Raw genomic sequence first — 22769 nt, 5'->3', positions numbered from 1 at the left:
TAAACCCTAAACCCTAAACCCTAAACCCTAACCCTAAACCCTAAACCCTAAACCCTAAACCCTAAACCCTAAACCCTAAACCCTAAACCCTAAACCCTAAACCCTAAACCCTAAACCCTAAACCCTAAACCCTAAACCCTAAACCCTAAACCCTAAACCCTAAACCCTAAACCCTAAACCCTAAACCCTAAACCCTAAACCCTAAACCCTAAACCCTAAACCCTAAACCCTAAACCCTAAACCCAAATAGTTCGTCGCCGGAAATGAACCTGTGGCTGTAATGGCTGATGTGGCGCCCCTTGGTAAAGGGCTTAAAGGGTATTAGCCTGCCATGTCCAATGGCATGAGAGTGTCCCTTGGTAAAGGACTTAATAGGCAATAGCCTGTTCTTTTGTCATGAGCGGTATGTAGTGATCGTTTGCCTGTACGGTAGCGCCCATTGCTTGCACTGGTCCACGCCCGTAAAAAATCACGAGCCGCTGGCCTTCTTTCTATTTCAAACTCACAGTTTAAACTAGTCGCTCGCACCTCGCTTCGCTCGGTGCTCGCTCCCCCCCTAAACCCAACGACTTTGCTATCACCCATCAGTTACCATGTCATCCCAATACTCTGCTGCATTCTCTCGTGCCATGTCCCCTACCCTGGACGCACTCACCCAGGCCGTCGTCAACAACACTGTCTTCGGCGTCAACGATGAAGCAGGCCGCCATAACGCTCTTATCGACGAGCTGGCCACTGTGGTCATCAAAAAAATAGCTGAGTGCCGCTCCGTTGACCAAGTCATAGACTGCGTCTTTTTTGACTATCGTGCTGCCCTCAGGGAGTTTCTCCTCAACCTCGCATCGTGGTGCGACAAGAGGGAAACAGTCAAGGCTAGCCTCGAGCGCCTTGAATCTGCCGTTAGCGCAGGCAACACGCCCAATCGCCTTAAGGTGAAGGCACCCGAGTTCCAACTTACGAAGGAATTCGCGGATGCCGGGTCAGCGGAGGCTCTTCGAGTCTCCACTACGTTCTCTTCCGCTCGTGATGCCTTCCAAAAGGCAATTAACGACGGCGCCGTTCAGGCGAAAAAGGACGAGCTGGCTTTTTGGGATGATAAATGCGCGCTCAACTCTTGCTACGAAGCTGCTGCCCTCATCGTTAAGGCAACTTACGATGATCGCAAATCCAGCTACAAGCTCCCTGTTTTCTCTACAGACAACAAGGGAGTTCGACGTATAGCAGAGTGGGTAGTGTCTCCGCAAAAGAAAGCCGAATGCAGTGCGCTGCAAACTATACTGCCGGCGATCTTTTCTCATATCAAACAGATTGTCAACATGCGCCACCGCGCCTTGGCAATTAAGATTGAGAAAAAGCGGACGACTGCGGCAACAGCCGATGTCGAGATGGCCGATGCGACCAAACCAGGTCCATCGATTCAATCCCTTATTGATAAGGGCTTGAATGCACGTCTCAAAAAGCTCAACCTTGGATCTGTGGGCAAGAAGGCAAGTTTTCGTAACCCTTCACCCATAATTCTGGACACTAATTATTACTCTAATTACCCAGACTTTGTCTGGCCAGAATTCGTCCAAGGCTCCTCAACCTCAGGCCAGGAAAGCTGGCCCTTCGAAACCCAAGTCGTCGTCGACGCCTTCGCAGAGGAAGCCTCAAACCAAGGCTTCCAACAAGGTCGACAACAAGAAGAAAGGGAAGGGGAGAGCTCCCGTCAAGAACAACGATCCAAAGGGAAAGGGAAAGGCAAGAGCCTAGACGCGCGGTCTACTGTAGCATCATTTACGTCGGTGAGACCCGCCTTCCCCAACTCTATTCCTGACGATATACTCACCATGACTAAAACAGACGCAGTTTCTTTTGTACACCTCAATACCCCGATTTCATTCTTATTGGCTGGCCAGTATAGATCTAGTGTACACTGTAGTCCTGGTGTTTCGGTCCCTGTTGATGTAGCAAATGATTTATCTCTTGGACTCAATTATATGTTTTTTACACTGCCTTCTAAAAATCTGATCATGCAAGCATGGAATGATTTTCAACGAAGAATAAGATGGCGTATCTATTTTTTGTTTAAAGAAGGCATGAATAAACCTTTCGATCCAGACTATGGAGTAAGCTCTAAAAAGAAAGAGAAACCTCCAATGTTACCGCAATTTATGGAACTTGGCCTTTCAATGGGACGTCGGTACGTTATTAAAACGATCGCAAGTATCCCGGAAGAAGCCCTTAAAGAGATGCGAAAGCACGCGTTCTCTCCTAAAAGGGACAAGATCCAAAAGTTTCTTTTCGATAACAACTATGTTATTACGATGACAGATAAGAATCTTGGCCTCGCGGTGTCTGAACGCGACTGGATATTAAGGAATGAGCTCAATCTTCTTGAAGATGAACGCAACTACGAAGAGTTAGAATTCGAAGTTGCGCAAGAAGTTATGAAGAGCAAAATGATTCAGATGCAAACTCTCGCACGTACCGTCGAAGATGAACATCTGTTTCTATTTGAACTTGGGTTGTCTCGATTCTTTCTATCGAATGTACCGGAAGACGGATCATCGTTCAAGTATCCTCAATTTCATGGTATACCTAAAATCCACAAGAAACCTACTGGATTTAGGCCCATAATTCCGTGTCACTCTGTAGTATTTAATCCTGCAGCCAAGTTTGTATCAAAAGAGCTTAAGCCGATTATTAAATCGACTCCTTCAATCATTCACGGAACGAAGGATCTCTTTACGAGATTAAGCCAATTGCGTATAGACCCCAAACGACAATGGTATTTTGTCACCGGGGATGTAGTTGCTTTCTATCCCAATATTCCGTTGGACTTGTGCATCGAAATCGTTTGTAATATGTACGAGGAATGGTTACTCAACGCTTCGGAAGAGAACACTGCATTAGCCCATATTAATCCAAATTCGTTAGAGAATAACTTGGTTAAATTGGGCATCTTTAAACGTGCTATCGAGATTGGCAATACGCAATTGATAACACAACATGGGTCTAGATATTTTAGACAAAAAAATGGCCTCGCAATGGGCGTCGCGGATTCTCCGGACCTTGCTAACCTCTTTGGAGCCCATTTTGAAATAAAGTCAAAAATCTTAGACCACCCAAACGTGGCCTTCTATGGAAGGTACATCGACGATTGTTTCGCAATTGTTTACGCCGAGTCCGAAGCACTTGCACTTAATCTTATTAAAGAAACAATAAAGTTCGATGGTTGTGTTATCGAATGGGCTGTTTCCTCGTCGGGATGTCAATTTCTCGATGCTTTCATATTCAAGGAGTCTGGAAAACTTCATTGGAAGCCATTTGTCAAGACAGGAAACAACCGAGAACGAGTTCCATGGGTATCACATCATCCTTTGGACGTCAAACGTGGCGTCTACATTGGAGAGTTATCCAGGTTAGCCGTGCTATGTAGTACCAAGGAAATCTACATCGGAGCAATTAGAGACCTTAACGCTCTCTATTTGATGCGCGGTTATCCCGAAAACCTAGTCATGTCTTGGTGTAAGAAGAATATACAAGAACGTTGGGAAAAGCGATTCGCTTTACGAGTCGCAGAGCACGACGAATCCATTCTTGTACTTAAAACCAGATTTGATCAGGTATGGAATTGGTTTTCAGCTGCTGAACTTGGAAAGACTGTTACCGAGTACTGGTCGGCATGGTATGAACATGCCGAGAAAGGTTTGTATAGTGCAGACTCGTCCAGACCCCTTATCAAACCAGATCCAAATTACGTTCACGACCTCGATGATGTTCGCCCGGAGCTGTTCACACAGATCCTCGTGGACGGAGAAACTGAGTTCGTACCGGATTTGAGGAAGATAGGACTACTCGGAAGTCGTTGGATAGTATCGCGAAAACGCAATACTAATCTTTTCGACCTTGCAAATGTGTGGAAGAAAACAGTCTTTCGTAAACTGGATGAAAACATCGCTGAAAAAGGTGGTGTTGTTCCCGAAACTCAAAACGTTAATGAAACTTATCATTCTGCTTTAGTTGAAGCTGCTGAACAGATAAGTATCGAAAGTGATAACGAGATAATACTTCATAGACGTTCAATCTCACAAGAGAGGGAACATCCAGAATTCGGCAGAATATCCAAATCTTACAACCGATGAAAAGAATACTAGCGCGTAAGGCGTAAAGCATTAGAAAAAAACCCTAACCGTAAGTATTCCTTGCTACAAAGTAACAAACATCTACTTACAAGCAACACATTGGATTAAATAGCTAAACCTAAACCTAAACCCTAAACCCTAAACCCTAAACCCTAACCTAACCCCAACCCTAAGCTAACTAAGTCTAACCTTAGTAGGAAGTAAGGTAGGCGTGTGAACTTCCGAACGGCATGTGATTGTGAAGGGCCGGATCTAATTTAGTACATGGGAAAAGTTACTTAGTACTTCGGGAAAAGTTCCTTAGTACCGTGGAAACATTTTTGATGGACCGGATCATGAACTGTCCAATTAAGATTCACAACAATCAATCATTCTATTGTTTGATTGTTAGGTAAGGACCCAGGTAAGCTATTTATACTCTAGACATGTGAATATTCCCATGTCGCGGTTACTCGGAGCCACGTAACCAGAGTAATCTATATCCATGTGATTCACATCACAGTCAATAACCCACGATGTCAAAGAACAAAAGTGTTGGATCCACTTTTGACAGGTTACCATGTGCCACATCGACCCGTGACACTCTGTTCATCAGAGACCTGTCTAACTTGACAATAAACATTGACAGATTTGTGATAGTCGGTAAGATACATGACAGCTGCGCAGCATCACTTCACGCGCTGTCATCGGATGTCTAGAACATTCCTTCTAAGAATAGCCACTGAAGAGTCTATAAAGACGAAAGGGCTGGTTGTTGGGATCCCCCAACAGCCCTCTGGCCTTCTTTCTATTTCAAACTCACAGTTTAAACTAGTCGCTCGCACCTCGCTTCGCTCGGTGCTCGCTCCCCCCCTAAACCCTAAACCCTAAACCCTAAACCCTAAACCCTAAACCCTAAACCCTAACCCGAGTTCCATGGGTATCACATCATCCTTTGGACGTCAAACGTGGCGTCTACATTGGAGAGTTATCCAGGTTAGCCGTGCTATGTAGTACCAAGGAAATCTACATCGGAGCAATTAGAGACCTTAACGCTCTCTATTTGATGCGCGGTTATCCCGAAAACCTAGTCATGTCTTGGTGTAAGAAGAATATACAAGAACGTTGGGAAAAGCGATTCGCTTTACGAGTCGCAGAGCACGACGAATCCATTCTTGTACTTAAAACCAGATTTGATCAGGTATGGAATTGGTTTTCAGCTGCTGAACTTGGAAAAACTGTTACCGAGTACTGGTCGGCATGGTATGAACATGCCGAGAAAGGTTTGTATAGTGCAGACTCGTCCAGACCCCTTATCAAACCAGATCCAAATTACGTTCACGACCTCGATGATGTTCGCCCGGAGCTGTTCACACAGATCCTCGTGGACGGAGAAACTGAGTTCGTACCGGATTTGAGGAAGATAGGACTACTCGGAAGTCGTTGGATAGTATCGCGAAAACGCAATACTAATCTTTTCGACCTTGCAAATGTGTGGAAGAAAACAGTCTTTCGTAAACTGGATGAAGACATCGCTGAAAAAGGTGGTGTTGTTCCCGAAACTCAAAACGTTAATGAAACTTATCATTCTGCTTTAGTTGAAGCTGCTGAACAGATAAGTATCGAAAGTGATAACGAGATAATACTTCATAGACGTTCAATCTCACAAGAGAGGGAACATCCAGAATTCGGCAGAATATCCAAATCTTACAACCGATGAAAAGAATACTAGCGCGTAAGGCGTAAAGCATTAGAAAAAAACCCTAACCGTAAGTATTCCTTGCTACAAAGTAACAAACATCTACTTACAAGCAACACATTGGATTAAATAGCTAAACCTAAACCTAAACCCTAAACCCTAAACCCTAAGCCCTAACCTAACCCCAACCCTAAGCTAACTAAGTCTAACCTTAGTAGGAAGTAAGGTAGGCGTGTGAACTTCCGAAAGGCATGTGATTGTGAAGGGCCGGATCTAATTTAGTACATGGGAAAAGTTACTTAGTACCTCGGGAAAAGTTCCTTAGTACCGTGGAAACATTTTTGATGGACCGGATCATGAACTGTCCAATTAAGATTCACAACAATCAATCAATTGATTGTTAGGTAAGGACCCAGGTAAGCTATTTATACTCTTGACATGAGAATATTCCCATGTCACGGTTACTCGGAGCCACGTAACCAGAGTATTTTATATCCATGTGATTCACATCACAGTCAATAACCCACGATGTCAAAGAACAAAAGTGTTGGATCCACTTTTGACAGGTTACCATGTGCCACATCGACCCGTGACACTCTGTTCATCAGAGATCTGTCTAACTTGACAATAAACATTGACAGATTTGTGATAGTCGGTAAGATACATGACAGCTGCGCAGCATCACTTCACGCGCTGTCATCGGATGTTCCAGAACATTCCTTCTAAGAATAGCCACTGAAGAGTCTATAAAGACGAAAGGGCTGGCTGCTGATAACAATCAACAGCCCTCTGGCCTTCTTTCCATTTAACTCACAGTTTAAACAAGTCGCTCGCACCTCGCTTCGCTCGGTGCTCGCTCCCCCCCTAAACCTAAACCCTAAACCCTAAACCCTAAACCCTAACCTAACCCCAACCCTAAGCTAACTAAGTCTAACCTTAGTAGGAAGTAAGGTAGGCGTGTGAACTTCCGAACGGCATGTGATTGTGAAGGGCCGGATCTAATTTAGTACATGGGAAAAGTTACTTAGTACTTCGGGAAAAGTTCCTTAGTACCGTGGAAACATTTTTGATGGACCGGATCATGAACTGTCCAATTAAGATTCACAACAATCAATCATTCTATTGTTTGATTGTTAGGTAAGGACCCAGGTAAGTTATTTATACTCTAGACATGTGAATATTCCCATGTCGCGGTTACTCGGAGCCACGTAACCAGAGTAATCTATATCCATGTGATTCACATCACAGTCAATAACCCACGATGTCAAAGAACAAAAGTGTTGGATCCACTTTTGACAGGTTACCATGTGCCACATCGACCCGTGACACTCTGTTCATCAGAGACCTGTCTAACTTGACAATAAACATTGACAGATTTGTGATAGTCGGTAAGATACATGACAGCTGCGCAGCATCACTTCACGCGCTGTCATCGGATGTCTAGAACATTCCTTCTAAGAATAGCCACTGAAGAGTCTATAAAGACGAAAGGGCTGGTTGTTGGGATCCCCCAACAGCCCTCAAGTACTCGTCCTCTCCCAAACTCCTGCCGCTTGTGCCTTCCCAACTCATCCGGGAGCCCTTTCGTCACTGATCTTGCCCTTGACTCGGGGACGTTTCATCGACATGTTGGCTGCCTCACGGCAAGCGGGGCCCTTTTTCTTTCACTCGCTCACGCCTTCTATGTTGGGTTACGGAGGTCATACAAACTCGTTTTAGTCTAGCTGCGGGGATATCCAGCTATGATGACTTTGTAATTCGAGGGCGCGCAGTTCTTCAATGGGTATGGACATCAGGTGAGAGTACACTGGGGGTTGTCAGGACCAGCTCTGCTGGATACGCTCCTGGCAAGTCGGTTGCAGCCGGCGACACTACCGAATTGCTGGGACGTCCTAAAGCTTGTGGGTACCGCCGACCGCTGGAAACAGCCTAGGCACCGGTGGCGACCGGGTATGGTAACAATCCCCAAGATTCAGCGAAAGCTGGAATGGATAATCAGCAGCGAATCCGTAACGGTCACGCCGACGGAAGCGTTCAACGACTAGGTGGTAGTGGGGTCTTCGGATCTTAAGATATAGTCTTGGGAGTGGGGAAACCCACATCTGGTATCTAAACCGCGCCTCGCTGCTTACGAGGACGGCCCGAAGTCCAGAACCGCTTAAAACGCGGGTGACCCGGCCTCCCCTTAGTAAAGGGAGTTAACACAAGGATGGACAAATAGTTCGTCGCCGGAAATGAACCTGTGGCTGTAATGGCTGATGTGGCGCCCCTTGGTAAAGGGCTTAAAGGGTATTAGCCTGCCATGTCCAATGGCATGAGAGTGTCCCTTGGTAAAGGACTTAATAGGCAATAGCCTGCTCTTTTGTCATGAGCGGTATGTAGTGATCGTTTGCCTGTACGGTAGCGCCCATTGCTTGCACTGGTCCACGCCCGTAAAAAATCACGAGCCGCTGGCTACTTTCCATTTAACTCCCAGTTTAAACTAGTCGCTCGCACCTCGCTTCGCTCGGTGCTCGCTCCCCCCCTAAACCCAACGACTTTGCTATTATCCATCAGCCACTATGTCATCTCAATACTCTGCTGCTTTCTCTCGTGCCATGTCCCCCACCCTGGACGCACTCACCCAGGCCGTCGTCAACAACACCGTTTTCGGCGTCAACGATGAAGCAGGCCGCCATAACGCTCTGATCGACGAGCTGGCCACTGTGGTCATCAAAAAAATAGCTGAGTGCCGCTCCGTTGACCAAGTCATAGACTGCGTCTTTTTTGACTATCGTGCTGCCCTTAGGGAGTTTCTCCTCAACCTCGCATCGTGGTGCGATAAGAGGGAAACAGTCAAGGCTAGCCTCGAGCGCCTTGAATCTGCCGTTAGCGCAGGCAACACGCCCAATCGCCTTAAGGTGAAGGCACCCGAGTTCCAACTTACGAAGGAATTCGCGAATGCCGGGTCAGCGGAGGCTCTTCGAGTCTCCACTACGTTCTCTACCGCTCGTGACGCCTTCCAAAAGGCAATTAACGACGGCGCCATTCAGGCGAAAAAGGACGAGCTGACTTTTTGGGATGATAAATGCGCACTCAACTCTTGCTACGAAGCTGCTGCCCTCATCGTTAAGGCAACTTACGATGATCGCAAATCCAGCTACAAGCTCCCTGTTTTCTCTACAGATAACAAGGGAGTTCGACGTATAGCAGAGTGGGTAGTGTCTCCGCAAAAGAAAGCCGAATGCAGTGCGCTGCAAACCATACTGCCGGCGATCTTTTCTCACATCAAACAAATTGTCAACATGCGCCACCGCGCTTTGGCAATTAAGATTGAGAAAAAGCGGACGACTGCGGCAACAGCCGATGTCGAGATGGCCGACGCGACCAAACCAGGTCCGTCGATTCAATCCCTTATTGATAAGGGCTTGAATGCACGTCTCAAGAAGCTCAACCTTGGATCTGTGGGCAAGAAGGCAAGTTTTCGTAACCCTTCACCCATAATTCTGGATACTAATTACTACTCTAATTACCCAGACTTTGTCTGGCCAGAATTCATCCAAGGCTCCTCAACCTCAGGCCAAGAAAGCTGGCCCTTCGAAACCCAAGTCGTCGTCGACGCCTTCGCAACGCAAGCCTCAAACCAAGGCTTCCAACAAGGTCGACAACAAGAAGAAAGGGAAGGGGAGAGCTCCCGTCAAGAACGATCCAAAGGGAAAGGGAAAGGCAAGAGCCTAGATGCGCGGTCTAATGTAGTACCTTTTACGTCGGTGAGACCCGCCTTCCCCAACTCTATTCCTGACGATATACTCACCATGACTAAAACAGACGCAGTTTCTTTCGTACACTTACATACTCCAATATCATTCTTGTTGGCTGGCCAGTATCGTAGTAGTGTACATTGTAGTCCTGGTGTTTCTGTCCCTGTTGATGTAGCAAACGATCTCTCTCTCGGACTTAATTATATGTTTTTCACTCTGCCTTCTAAAAGTCTGATCATGCAAGCATGGAATGATTTCCAACGAAGAATAAGATGGCGTATCTATTTTTTGTTTAAGGAAGGCATGAATAAACCTTTTGATCCAGATTATGGAGTAAGCTCAAAAAAGAAAGAGAAACCTCCTGTATTACCGCAATATATGGAACTTGGCCTTTCGATGGGACGTCGGTACGTGCAACGCACGATCGCAAGTATCCCGGAAGAAGCCCTTACGGAGATGCGAAAGCACGCGTTCTCTCCTAAAAGGGACAAGATCCGTAAGTTTCTTATCGATAACAACTATGTTATTACGATGACAGATAAGAATCTTGGCCTCGCGGTGTCTGAACGCGACTGGATATTAAGGAATGAGCTCAATCTTCTTGAAGATGAACGTAATTACGAAGAGTTAGAATTCGAAGTTGCGCAAGAAGTTATGAAGAGCAAAATGATTCAGATGCAAACGCTCGCACGTACTGTCGAAGATGAACATCTGTTTCTATTTGAACTTGGGTTGTCTCGATTCTTTCTATCGAATGTACCGGAAGACGGATCATCGTTCAAGTATCCTCAATTTCATGGTATACCTAAAATCCACAAGAAACCTACTGGATTTAGGCCCATAATTCCGTGTCACTCTGTAGTATTTAATCCTGCAGCCAAGTTTGTATCAAAAGAGCTTAAGCCGATTATTAAATCGACTCCTTCAATCATACACGGAACGAAGGATCTCTTTACGAGATTAAGCCAATTGCGTATAGACTCCAAAAGACAATGGTATTTTGTCACTGGAGATGTAGTTGCTTTCTATCCCAATATTCCGTTGGACTTGTGCATCGAAATCGTTTGTAGTATGTACGAGGAATGGTTACTCAACGCTTCGGAAGAAAACACTGCATTAGCCCATATTAATCCAAATTCGTTAGAGAATAACTTGGTTAAATTGGGCATCTTTAAACGTGCTATCGAGATTGGCAATACGCAATTGATAACACAACATGGGTCTAGATATTTTAGACAAAAAAATGGCCTCGCAATGGGCGTCGCGGATTCTCCGGACCTTGCTAACCTCTTTGGAGCCCATTTTGAAATAAAGTCAAAAATCTTAGACCACCCAAACGTGGCCTTCTATGGAAGGTACATCGACGATTGTTTCGCAATTGTTTACGCCGAGTCCGAAGCACTTGCACTTAATCTTATTAAAGAAACAATAAAGTTCGATGGTTGTGTTATCGAATGGGCTGTTTCCTCGTCGGGATGTCAATTTCTCGATGCTTTCATATTCAAGGAGTCTGGAAAACTTCATTGGAAGCCTTTTGTCAAGACAGGAAACAACCGAGAACGAGTTCCATGGGTATCACATCATCCTTTGGACGTCAAACGTGGCGTCTACATTGGAGAGTTATCCAGGTTAGCCGTGCTATGTAGTACCAAGGAAATCTACATCGGAGCAATTAGAGACCTTAACGCTCTCTATTTGATGCGCGGTTATCCCGAAAACCTAGTCATATCTTGGTGTAAGAAGAATATACAAGAACGTTGGGAAAAGCGATTCGCTTTACGAGTCGCAGAGCACGACGAATCCATTCTTGTACTTAAAACCAGATTTGATCAGGTATGGAATTGGTTTTCAGCTGCTGAACTTGGAAAAACTGTTACCGAGTACTGGTCGGCATGGTATGAACATGCCGAGAAAGGTTTGTATAGTGCAGACTCGTCCAGACCCCTTATCAAACCAGATCCAAATTACGTTCACGACCTCGATGATGTTCGCCCGGAGCTGTTCACACAGATCCTCGTGGACGGAGAAACTGAGTTCGTACCGGATTTGAGGAAGATAGGACTACTCGGAAGTCGTTGGATAGTATCGCGAAAACGCAATACTAATCTTTTCGACCTTGCAAATGTGTGGAAGAAAACAGTCTTTCGTAAACTGGATGAAGACATCGCTGAAAAAGGTGGTGTTGTTCCCGAAACTCAAAACGTTAATGAAACTTATCATTCTGCTTTAGTTGAAGCTGCTGAGCAGATAAGTATCGAAAGTGATAACGAGATAATACTTCATAGACGTTCAATCTCACAAGAGAGGGAACATCCAGAATTTGGCAGAATATCCAAATCTTACAACCGATGAAAAGAATACTAGCGCTTAAGGCGTAAAGCATTAGAAAAAAACCCTAACCGTAAGTATTCCTTGCTATAAAGTAACAAACATCTACTTACAAGCAACACATTGGATTGAATAGCTAAACCTAAACCTAAACCCTAAACCCTAAACCCTAAACCCTAACCTAACCCCAACCCTAAGCTAACTAAGTCTAACCTTAGTAGGAAGTAAGGTAGGCGTGTGAACTTCCGAACGGCATGTGATTGTGAAGGGCCGGATCTAATTTAGTACATGGGAAAAGTTACTTAGTACTTCGGGAAAAGTTCCTTAGTACCGTGGAAACATTTTTGATGGACCGGATCATGAACTGTCCAATTAAGATTCACAACAATCAATCATTCTATTGTTTGATTGTTAGGTAAGGACCCAGGTAAGTTATTTATACTCTAGACATGTGAATATTCCCATGTCGCGGTTACTCGGAGCCACGTAACCAGAGTAATCTATATCCATGTGATTCACATCACAGTCAATAACCCACGATGTCAAAGAACAAAAGTGTTGGATCCACTTTTGACAGGTTACCATGTGCCACATCGACCCGTGACACTCTGTTCATCAGAGACCTGTCTAACTTGACAATAAACATTGACAGATTTGTGATAGTCGGTAAGATACATGACAGCTGCGCAGCATCACTTCACGCGCTGTCATCGGATGTCTAGAACATTCCTTCTAAGAATAGCCACTGAAGAGTCTATAAAGACGAAAGGGCTGGTTGTTGGGATCCCCCAACAGCCCTCTGGCTACTTTCCATTTAACTCCCAGTTTAAACTAGTCGCTCGCACCTCGCTTCGCTCGGTGCTCGCTCCCCCCCTAAACCCTAAACCCTAAACCCTAAACCCTAAACCCTAAACCCTAAACCCTAAACCCTAAACCCTAAGCCCTAACCTAACCCCAACCCTAAGCTAACTAAGTCTAACCTTAGTAGGAAGTAAGGTAGGCGTGTGAACTTCCGAAAGGCATGTGATTGTGAAGGGCCGGATCTAATTTAGTACATGGGAAAAGTTACTTAGTACCTCGGGAAAAGTTCCTTAGTACCGTGGAAACATTTTTGATGGACCGGATCATGAACTGTCCAATTAAGATTCACAACAATCAATCAATTGATTGTTAGGTAAGGACCCAGGTAAGCTATTTATACTCTTGACATGAGAATATTCCCATGTCACGGTTACTCGGAGCCACGTAACCAGAGTATTTTATATCCATGTGATTCACATCACAGTCAATAACCCACGATGTCAAAGAACAAAAGTGTTGGATCCACTTTTGACAGGTTACCATGTGCCACATCGACCCGTGACACTCTGTTCATCAGAGATCTGTCTAACTTGACAATAAACATTGACAGATTTGTGATAGTCGGTAAGATACATGACAGCTGCGCAGCATCACTTCACGCGCTGTCATCGGATGTTCCAGAACATTCCTTCTAAGAATAGCCACTGAAGAGTCTATAAAGACGAAAGGGCTGGCTGCTGATAACAATCAACAGCCCTCTGGCCTTCTTTCCATTTAACTCACAGTTTAAACAAGTCGCTCGCACCTCGCTTCGCTCGGTGCTCGCTCCCCCCCTAAACCCAACGACTTTGCTATTACCCAACAGCTACTATGTCTTCCACTTACTCTGCTGCCTTCTCTCGTGCCATGTCCCCCACCCTGGACGCACTCACCCAGGCTGTCGTCAACAACACAGTTTTTGGCGTCAACGACGAAGCTGGCCGCCACAACGCCCTCATCGACGAGTTGGCCACTGTCGTCATCAAGAAAATAGCTGAGTGCCGCTCCATTGACCAGATTGTAGACTGCGTCTTTTTTGACTATCGTGCTGCCCTTAGGGAGTTTCTCCTCAACCTCGCATCGTGGTGCGATAAGAGGGAAACAGTCAAGGCTAGCCTCGAGCGCCTTGAACTTGCCGTTAGCGCAGGCAACACCCCCAATCGCCTTCGGGTGAAGGCTCCCGAGTTCCAACTTACGAAGGAATTCGCGGATGCCGGGTCAGCGGAAGCTCTTCGAGTTTCCTCTACGTTCTCCACCGCTCGTGATGTCTTCCAAAAGGCAATCAACGACGGCGCCATTCAGGCGAAAAAGGACGAACTGGCCTTTTGGGATGATAAATGCGCACTCAATAACTGTTATGAAGCTGCTGCCCTCATCGTTAAGACAACTTACGATGATCGCAAATCCAGCTATAAGCTCCCCGTTTTCTCTACAGACAACAAGGGAGTTCGTCGAATAACAGATTGGGTAGTGTCACCGCAGAAGAAGGCTGAATGCAGCGCATTGCAAACCATTTTGCCAGCCATCTTCTCTCATATCAAACAGATTGTCAACTTGCGCCACCGCGCTTTGGCAATCAAGATTGAGAAAAAGCGGTCGACTGCGGCAACAGCCGATGTCGAGATGGCCGATGCGACCAAACCAGGTCCATCGATTCAATCCCTTATTGATAAGGGCTTGAATGCACGTCTCAAGAAGCTCAACCTTGGATCTGTGGGCAAGAAGGCAAGTTCTCGTAACCCTTCACCCATAATTCTGGATACTAATTACTATTCTAATTACCCAGACTTTGTCTGGCCAGAATTCGTCCAAGGCTCCTCAACCTCAGGCCAAGAAAGCTGGCCCTTCGAAATTCAAACCCTCGTCGACGCCTTCGCAGAAGAAGCCCCAAACCAAGGCTTCCAACAAGGTCGACAACAAGAAGAAAGGGAAGGGGAGAGCTCCCGTCAAGAACGATCCAAAGGGAAAGGGAAAGGCAAGAGCCTAGACGCGCGGTCTAATGTAGTACCTTTTACGTCGGTAAGACCCGCCTTCCCCAACTCTATTCCTGACGATATACTCACCATGACTAAAACAGACGCAGTTTCTTTTGTACACTTACATACGCCGATCTCATTCTTGTTGGCTGGCCAGTATCGTAGTAGTGTACACTGTAGTCCTGGTGTGGTGGTCCCTGTAGATATAGCAAATGATTTGTCACTCGGACTCAATTATATGTTTTTTACTCTGCCTTCTCAAAGTCTGATCATGCAAGCATGGAATGATTTTCAACGAAGAATAAGATGGCGTATCTATTTTTTGTTTAAGGAAGGCATGAACAAACCTTTTGATCCAGATTACGGAGTAAGCTCAAAAAAGAAAGAGAAACCTCCAGTATTACCGCAATACATGGAACTTGGCCTTTCGATGGGACGTCGGTACGTGCAACGCACGATCGCAAGTATCCCGGAAGAAGCCCTTACGGAGATGCGAAAGCACGCGTTCTCTCCTAAAAGGGACAAGATCCGTAAGTTTCTTATCGATAACAACTATGTTATTACGATGACAGATAAGAATCTTGGCCTCGCGGTGTCTGAACGCGACTGGATATTAAGGAATGAGCTCAATCTTCTTGAAGATGAACGTAACTATGAAGAGTTAGAATTCGAAGTTGCGCAAGAAGTAATGAAGAGCAAAATGATCCAGATGCAAACTCTTGCACGTACCGTCGAAGATGAACATCTGTTTCTATTTGAACTTGGGTTGTCTCGATTCTTTCTATCGAATGTACCGGAAGACGGATCATCGTTCAAGTATCCTCAATTTCATGGTATACCTAAAATCCACAAAAAACCTACTGGATTTAGACCCATAATTCCGTGTCACTCTGTAGTATTTAATCCTGCAGCCAAGTTTGTATCAAAAGAGCTTAAGCCGATTATTAAATCGACTCCTTCAATCATTCACGGAACGAAGGATCTCTTTACGAGATTAAGCCAATTGCGTATAGACCCCAAACGACAATGGTATTTTGTCACCGGGGATGTAGTTGCTTTCTATCCCAATATTCCGTTGGACTTGTGCATCGAAATCGTTTGTAATATGTACGAGGAATGGTTACTCAACGCTTCGGAAGAAAACACTGCATTAGCCCATATTAATCCAAATTCGTTAGAGAATAACTTGGTTAAATTGGGCATCTTTAAACGTGCTATCGAGATTGGCAATACGCAATTGATAACACAACATGGGTCTAGATATTTTAGACAAAAAAATGGCCTCGCAATGGGCGTCGCGGATTCTCCGGACCTTGCTAACCTCTTTGGAGCCCATTTTGAAATAAAGTCAAAAATCTTAGACCACCCAAACGTGGCCTTCTATGGAAGGTACATCGACGATTGTTTCGCAATTGTTTACGCCGAGTCCGAAGCACTTGCACTTAATCTTATTAAAGAAACAATAAAGTTCGATGGTTGTGTTATCGAATGGGCTGTTTCCTCGTCGGGATGTCAATTTCTCGATGCTTTCATATTCAAGGAGTCTGGAAAACTTCATTGGAAGCCATTTGTCAAGACAGGAAACAACCGAGAACGAGTTCCATGGGTATCACATCATCCTTTGGACGTCAAACGTGGCGTCTACATTGGAGAGTTATCCAGGTTAGCCGTGCTATGTAGTACCAAGGAAATCTACATCGGAGCAATTAGAGACCTTAACGCTCTCTATTTGATGCGCGGTTATCCCGAAAACCTAGTCATGTCTTGGTGTAAGAAGAATATACAAGAACGTTGGGAAAAGCGATTCGCTTTACGAGTCGCAGAGCACGACGAATCCATTCTTGTACTTAAAACCAGATTTGATCAGGTATGGAATTGGTTTTCAGCTGCTGAACTTGGAAAAACTGTTACCGAGTACTGGTCGGCATGGTATGAACATGCCGAGAAAGGTTTGTATAGTGCAGACTCGTCCAGACCCCTTATCAAACCAGATCCAAATTACGTTCACGACCTCGATGATGTTCGCCCGGAGCTGTTCACACAGATCCTCGTGGACGGAGAAACTGAGTTCGTACCGGATTTGAGGAAGATAGGACTACTCGGAAGTCGTTGGATAGTATCGCGAAAACGCAATACTAATCTTTTCGACCTTACAAATGTGTGGAAGAAAACAGTCTTTCGTAAACTGGATGAAGACATCGCTGAAAAAGGTGGTGTTGTTCCCGAAACTCAAAACGTTAATGAAACTTATCATTCTGCTTTAGTTGAAGCTGCTGAACAGATAAGTATCGAAAGTGATAACGAGATAATACTTCATAGACGTTCAATCTCACAAGAGAGGGAACATCCAGAATTCGGCAGAATATCCAAATCTTACAACCGATGAAAAGAATACTAGCGCGTAAGGCGTAAAGCATTAGAAAAAAACCCTAACCGTAAGTATTCCTTGCTACAAAGTAACAAACATCTACTTACAAGCAACACATTGGATTAAATAGCTAAACCTAAACCTAAACCCTAAACCCTAAACCCTAAGCCCTAACCTAACCCCAACCCTAAGCTAACTAAGTCTAACCTTAGTAGGAAGTAAGGTAGGCGTGTGAACTTCCGAAAGGCATGTGATTGTGAAGGGCCGGATCTAATTTAGTACATGGGAAAAGTTACTTAGTACCTCGGGAAAAGTTCCTTAGTACCGTGGAAACATTTTTGATGGACCGGATCATGAACTGTCCAATTAAGATTCACAACAATCAATCAATTGATTGTTAGGTAAGGACCCAGGTAAGCTATTTATACTCTTGACATGAGAATATTCCCATGTCACGGTTACTCGGAGCCACGTAACCAGAGTATTTTATATCCATGTGATTCACATCACAGTCAATAACCCACGATGTCAAAGAACAAAAGTGTTGGATCCACTTTTGACAGGTTACCATGTGCCACATCGACCCGTGACACTCTGTTCATCAGAGATCTGTCTAACTTGACAATAAACATTGACAGATTTGTGATAGTCGGTAAGATACATGACAGCTGCGCAGCATCACTTCACGCGCTGTCATCGGATGTTCCAGAACATTCCTTCTAAGAATAGCCACTGAAGAGTCTATAAAGACGAAAGGGCTGGCTGCTGATAACAATCAACAGCCCTCTGGCCTTCTTTCCATTTAACTCACAGTTTAAACAAGTCGCTCGCACCTCGCTTCGCTCGGTGCTCGCTCCCCCCCTAAACCCTAAACCCTAAACCCTAAACCCTAAACCCTAAACCCTAAACCCTAAACCCTAAACCCTAAACCCTATTTGATGCGCGGTTATCCCGAAAACCTAGTCATGTCTTGGTGTAAGAAGAATATACAAGAACGTTGGGAAAAGCGATTTGCTTTACGAGTCGCAGAGCACGACGAATCCATTCTTGTACTTAAAACCAGATTTGATCAGGTATGGAATTGGTTTTCAGCTGCTGAACTTGGAAAGACTGTTACCGAGTACTGGTCGGCATGGTATGAACATGCCGAGAAAGGTCTGTATAGTGCAGACTCGTCCAGACCCCTTATCAAACCAGATCCAAATTACGTTCACGACCTCGATGATGTTCGCCCGGAGCTGTTCACACAGATCCTCGTGGACGGAGAAACTGAGTTCGTACCGGATTTGAGGAAGATAGGACTACTCGGAAGTCGTTGGATAGTATCGCGAAAGCGCAATACTAATCTTTTCGACCTTGCAAATGTGTGGAAGAAAACAGTCTTTCGTAAACTGGATGAAAACATCGCTGAAAAAGGTGGTGTTGTTCCCGAAACTCAAAACGTTAATGAAACTTATCATTCTGCTCTAGTTGAAGCTGCTGAACAGATAAGTATCGAAAGTGATAACGAGATAATACTTCATAGACGTTCAATCTCACAAGAGAGGGAACATCCAGAATTCGGCAGAATATCCAAATCTTACAACCGATGAAAAGAATACTAGCGCGTAAGGCGTAAAGCATTAGAAAAAAACCCTAACCGTAAGTATTCCTTGCTATAAAGAAACAAACATCTACTTACAAGCAACACTTTGGATTAAATAGCTAAACCTAAACCCTAAACCCTAAACCCTAAACCCTAACCTAACCCCAACCCTAAGCTAACTAAGTCTAACCTTAGTAGGAAGTAAGGTAGGCGTGTGAACTTCCGAACGGCATGTGATTGTGAAGGGCCGGATCTAATTTAGTACATGGGAAAAGTTACTTAGTACTTCGGGAAAAGTTCCTTAGTACCGTGGAAACATTTTTGATGGACCGGATCATGAACTGTCCAATTAAGATTCACAACAATCAATCATTCTATTATTTGATTGTTAGGTAAGGACCCAGGTAAGCTATTTATACTCTAGACATGTGAATATTCCCATGTCGCGGTTACTCGGAGCCACGTAACCAGAGTAATCTATATCCATGTGATTCACATCACAGTCAATAACCCACGATGTCAAAGAACAAAAGTGTTGGATCCACTTTTGACAGGTTACCATGTGCCACATCGACCCGTGACACTCTGTTCATCAGAGACCTGTCTAACTTGACAATAAACATTGACAGATTTGTGATAGTCGGTAAGATACATGACAGCTGCGCAGCATCACTTCACGCGCTGTCATCGGATGTCTAGAACATTCCTTCTAAAGAATAGCCACTGAAGAGTCTATAAAGACGAAAGGGCTGGTTGTTGGGATCCCCCAACAGCCCTCTGGCCTTCTTTCTATTTCAAACTCACAGTTTAAACTAGTCGCTCGCACCTCGCTTCGCTCGGTGCTCGCTCCCCCCCTAAACCCTAAACCCTAAACCCTAAACCCTAACCTCCCGAGTTCCAACTTACGAAGGAATTCGCGGATGCCGGGTCAGCGGAAGCTCTTCGAGTTTCCTCTACGTTCTCCACCGCTCGTGATGTCTTCCAAAAGGCAATCAACGACGGCGCCATTCAGGCGAAAAAGGACGAACTGGCCTTTTGGGATGATAAATGCGCACTCAATAACTGTTATGAAGCTGCTGCCCTCATCGTTAAGACAACTTACGATGATCGCAAATCCAGCTATAAGCTCCCCGTTTTCTCTACAGACAACAAGGGAGTTCGTCGAATAACAGATTGGGTAGTGTCACCGCAGAAGAAGGCTGAATGCAGCGCATTGCAAACCATTTTGCCAGCCATCTTCTCTCATATCAAACAGATTGTCAACTTGCGCCACCGCGCTTTGGCAATCAAGATTGAGAAAAAGCGGTCGACTGCGGCAACAGCCGATGTCGAGATGGCCGATGCGACCAAACCAGGTCCATCGATTCAATCCCTTATTGATAAGGGCTTGAATGCACGTCTCAAGAAGCTCAACCTTGGATCTGTGGGCAAGAAGGCAAGTTCTCGTAACCCTTCACCCATAATTCTGGATACTAATTACTATTCTAATTACCCAGACTTTGTCTGGCCAGAATTCGTCCAAGGCTCCTCAACCTCAGGCCAAGAAAGCTGGCCCTTCGAAATTCAAACCCTCGTCGACGCCTTCGCAGAAGAAGCCCCAAACCAAGGCTTCCAACAAGGTCGACAACAAGAAGAAAGGGAAGGGGAGAGCTCCCGTCAAGAACGATCCAAAGGGAAAGGGAAAGGCAAGAGCCTAGACGCGCGGTCTAATGTAGTACCTTTTACGTCGGTAAGACCCGCCTTCCCCAACTCTATTCCTGACGATATACTCACCATGACTAAAACAGACGCAGTTTCTTTTGTACACTTACATACGCCGATCTCATTCTTGTTGGCTGGCCAGTATCGTAGTAGTGTACACTGTAGTCCTGGTGTGGTGGTCCCTGTAGATATAGCAAATGATTTGTCACTCGGACTCAATTATATGTTCTTTACTCTGCCTTCTCAAAGTCTGATCATGCAAGCATGGAATGATTTTCAACGAAGAATAAGATGGCGTATCTATTTTTTGTTTAAGGAAGGCATGAACAAACCTTTTGATCCAGATTACGGAGTAAGCTCAAAAAAGAAAGAGAAACCTCCAGTATTACCGCAATACATGGAACTTGGCCTTTCGATGGGACGTCGGTACGTGCAACGCACGATCGCAAGTATCCCGGAAGAAGCCCTTACGGAGATGCGAAAGCACGCGTTCTCTCCTAAAAGGGACAAGATCCGTAAGTTTCTTATCGATAACAACTATGTTATTACGATGACAGATAAGAATCTTGGCCTCGCGGTGTCTGAACGCGACTGGATATTAAGGAATGAGCTCAATCTTCTTGAAGATGAACGTAACTATGAAGAGTTAGAATTCGAAGTTGCGCAAGAAGTAATGAAGAGCAAAATGATCCAGATGCAAACTCTTGCACGTACCGTCGAAGATGAACATCTGTTTCTATTTGAACTTGGGTTGTCTCGATTCTTTCTATCGAATGTACCGGAAGACGGATCATCGTTCAAGTATCCTCAATTTCATGGTATACCTAAAATCCACAAGAAACCTACTGGATTTAGGCCCATAATTCCGTGTCACTCTGTAGTATTTAATCCTGCAGCCAAGTTTGTATCAAAAGAGCTTAAGCCGATTATTAAATCGACTCCTTCAATCATTCACGGAACGAAGGATCTCTTTACGAGATTAAGCCAATTGCGTATAGACCCCAAACGACAATGGTATTTTGTCACCGGGGATGTAGTTGCTTTCTATCCCAATATTCCGTTGGACTTGTGCATCGAAATCGTTTGTAGTATGTACGAGGAATGGTTACTCAATGCTTCGGAAGAAAACACTGCATTAGCCCATATTAATCCAAATTCGTTAGAGAATAACTTGGTTAAATTGGGCATCTTTAAACGTGCTATCGAGATTGGCAATACGCAATTGATAACACAACATGGGTCTAGATATTTTAGACAAAAAAATGGCCTCGCAATGGGCGTCGCGGATTCTCCGGACCTTGCTAACCTCTTTGGAGCCCATTTTGAAATAAAGTCAAAAATCTTAGACCACCCTAATGTGGCCTTCTATGGAAGGTACATCGACGATTGTTTTGCAATTGTTTACGCCGAGTCCGAAGCACTTGCACTTAATTTAATTAAAGAAACAATAAAGTTCGATGGTTGTGTTATCGAATGGGCTGTTTCCTCGTCGGGATGTCAATTTCTCGATGCTTTCATATTCAAGGAGTCTGGAAAACTTCATTGGAAGCCTTTTGTCAAGACAGGAAACAACCGAGAACGAGTTCCATGGGTATCACATCATCCTTTAGACGTCAAACGTGGCGTTTACATTGGAGAGTTATCCAGGTTAGCCGTACTATGTAGTACCAAGGAAATCTACATTGGAGCAATTAGAGACCTTAACGCTCTCTATTTGATGCGCGGTTATCCCGAAAACCTAGTCATGTCTTGGTGTAAGAAGAATATACAAGAACGTTGGGAAAAGCGATTCGCTTTACGAATCGCAGAGCACGACGAATCCATTCTTGTACTTAAAACCAGGTTTGATCAGGTATGGAATTGGTTTTCAGCTGCTGAACTTGGAAAAACTGTTACCGAGTACTGGTCGGCATGGTATGAACATGCCGAGAAAGGTCTGTATAGTGTAGACTCGTCCAGACCCCTTATCAAACCAGATCCAAATTACGTTCACGACCTCGATGATGTTCGCCCGGAGCTGTTCACACAGATCCTCGTGGACGGAGAAACTGAGTTCGTACCGGATTTGAGGAAGATAGGACTACTCGGAAGTCGTTGGATAGTATCGCGAAAGCGCAATACTAATCTTTTCGACCTTGCAAATGTGTGGAAGAAAACAGTTTTTCGTAAACTGGATGAAGACATTGCCGAAAAAGGTGGTGTTGTTCCCGAAACTCAAAACGTTAATGAAACTTATCATTCTGCTCTAGTTGAAGCTGCTGAACAGATAAGTATCGAAAGCGATAACGAGATAATACTTCATAGACGTTCAATCTCACAAGAGAGGGAACATCCAGAATTCGGCAGAATATCCAAATCTTACAACCGATGAAAAGAATACTAGCGCTTAAGGCGTAAAGCATTAGAAAAAAACCCTAACCGTAAGT

General features: G+C 44.7%; 7 protein-coding genes across 7 annotated transcripts; all 7 read left to right on the top strand.

Annotated features, from left to right (window-relative positions):
* Positions 1–593: 593 nt before the first annotated feature.
* On the top strand, positions 594–1752 carry JR316_0010359 (uncharacterized protein; the record flags this gene model as incomplete). The annotated part of the gene is made up of 2 exons (XM_047896027.1): positions 594–1475; positions 1549–1752. The coding sequence occupies 2 exons, from the start codon at positions 594–596 to the stop codon at positions 1750–1752; spliced, it is 1086 nt and encodes a 361-aa protein (XP_047745746.1).
* Positions 1753–5199: 3447 nt separating this feature from the next.
* Positions 5200–5826, top strand: JR316_0010358 (uncharacterized protein; the record flags this gene model as incomplete). Its single annotated transcript, XM_047896026.1, has 2 exons — positions 5200–5283; positions 5308–5826. The coding sequence occupies 2 exons, from the start codon at positions 5200–5202 to the stop codon at positions 5824–5826; spliced, it is 603 nt and encodes a 200-aa protein (XP_047745745.1).
* A 2540-nt stretch (positions 5827–8366) lies between these two features.
* JR316_0010357 (uncharacterized protein) lies at positions 8367–9522 on the top strand (the record flags this gene model as incomplete). Its single annotated transcript, XM_047896025.1, has 2 exons — positions 8367–9248; positions 9322–9522. 2 exons carry the CDS (start codon positions 8367–8369, stop codon positions 9520–9522), a joined length of 1083 nt encoding a protein of 360 aa, XP_047745744.1.
* Positions 9523–9923: 401 nt separating this feature from the next.
* JR316_0010356 (uncharacterized protein) lies at positions 9924–11897 on the top strand (the record flags this gene model as incomplete). The annotated part of the gene is made up of 2 exons (XM_047896024.1): positions 9924–10041; positions 10084–11897. 2 exons carry the CDS (start codon positions 9924–9926, stop codon positions 11895–11897), a joined length of 1932 nt encoding a protein of 643 aa, XP_047745743.1.
* A 1647-nt stretch (positions 11898–13544) lies between these two features.
* JR316_0010355 (uncharacterized protein) lies at positions 13545–14700 on the top strand (the record flags this gene model as incomplete). Its single annotated transcript, XM_047896023.1, has 2 exons — positions 13545–14426; positions 14500–14700. The coding sequence occupies 2 exons, from the start codon at positions 13545–13547 to the stop codon at positions 14698–14700; spliced, it is 1083 nt and encodes a 360-aa protein (XP_047745742.1).
* Positions 14701–18022: 3322 nt separating this feature from the next.
* Positions 18023–20339, top strand: JR316_0010354 (uncharacterized protein; the record flags this gene model as incomplete). The annotated part of the gene is made up of 4 exons (XM_047896022.1): positions 18023–18499; positions 19035–19046; positions 19553–20065; positions 20139–20339. The coding sequence occupies 4 exons, from the start codon at positions 18023–18025 to the stop codon at positions 20337–20339; spliced, it is 1203 nt and encodes a 400-aa protein (XP_047745741.1).
* A 326-nt stretch (positions 20340–20665) lies between these two features.
* Positions 20666–22714, top strand: JR316_0010353 (uncharacterized protein; the record flags this gene model as incomplete). Its single annotated transcript, XM_047896021.1, has 2 exons — positions 20666–20858; positions 20901–22714. The coding sequence occupies 2 exons, from the start codon at positions 20666–20668 to the stop codon at positions 22712–22714; spliced, it is 2007 nt and encodes a 668-aa protein (XP_047745740.1).
* Positions 22715–22769: the final 55 nt, after the last annotated feature.

This window comes from Psilocybe cubensis, chromosome 9, assembly GCF_017499595.1.
Source record: "Psilocybe cubensis strain MGC-MH-2018 chromosome 9, whole genome shotgun sequence".
Taxonomy (NCBI): domain Eukaryota; kingdom Fungi; phylum Basidiomycota; class Agaricomycetes; order Agaricales; family Agrocybaceae; genus Psilocybe; species Psilocybe cubensis.
Note: the sequence above shows the minus strand (reverse complement) of the source record. Positions and strands in the feature narration are given on the sequence as shown.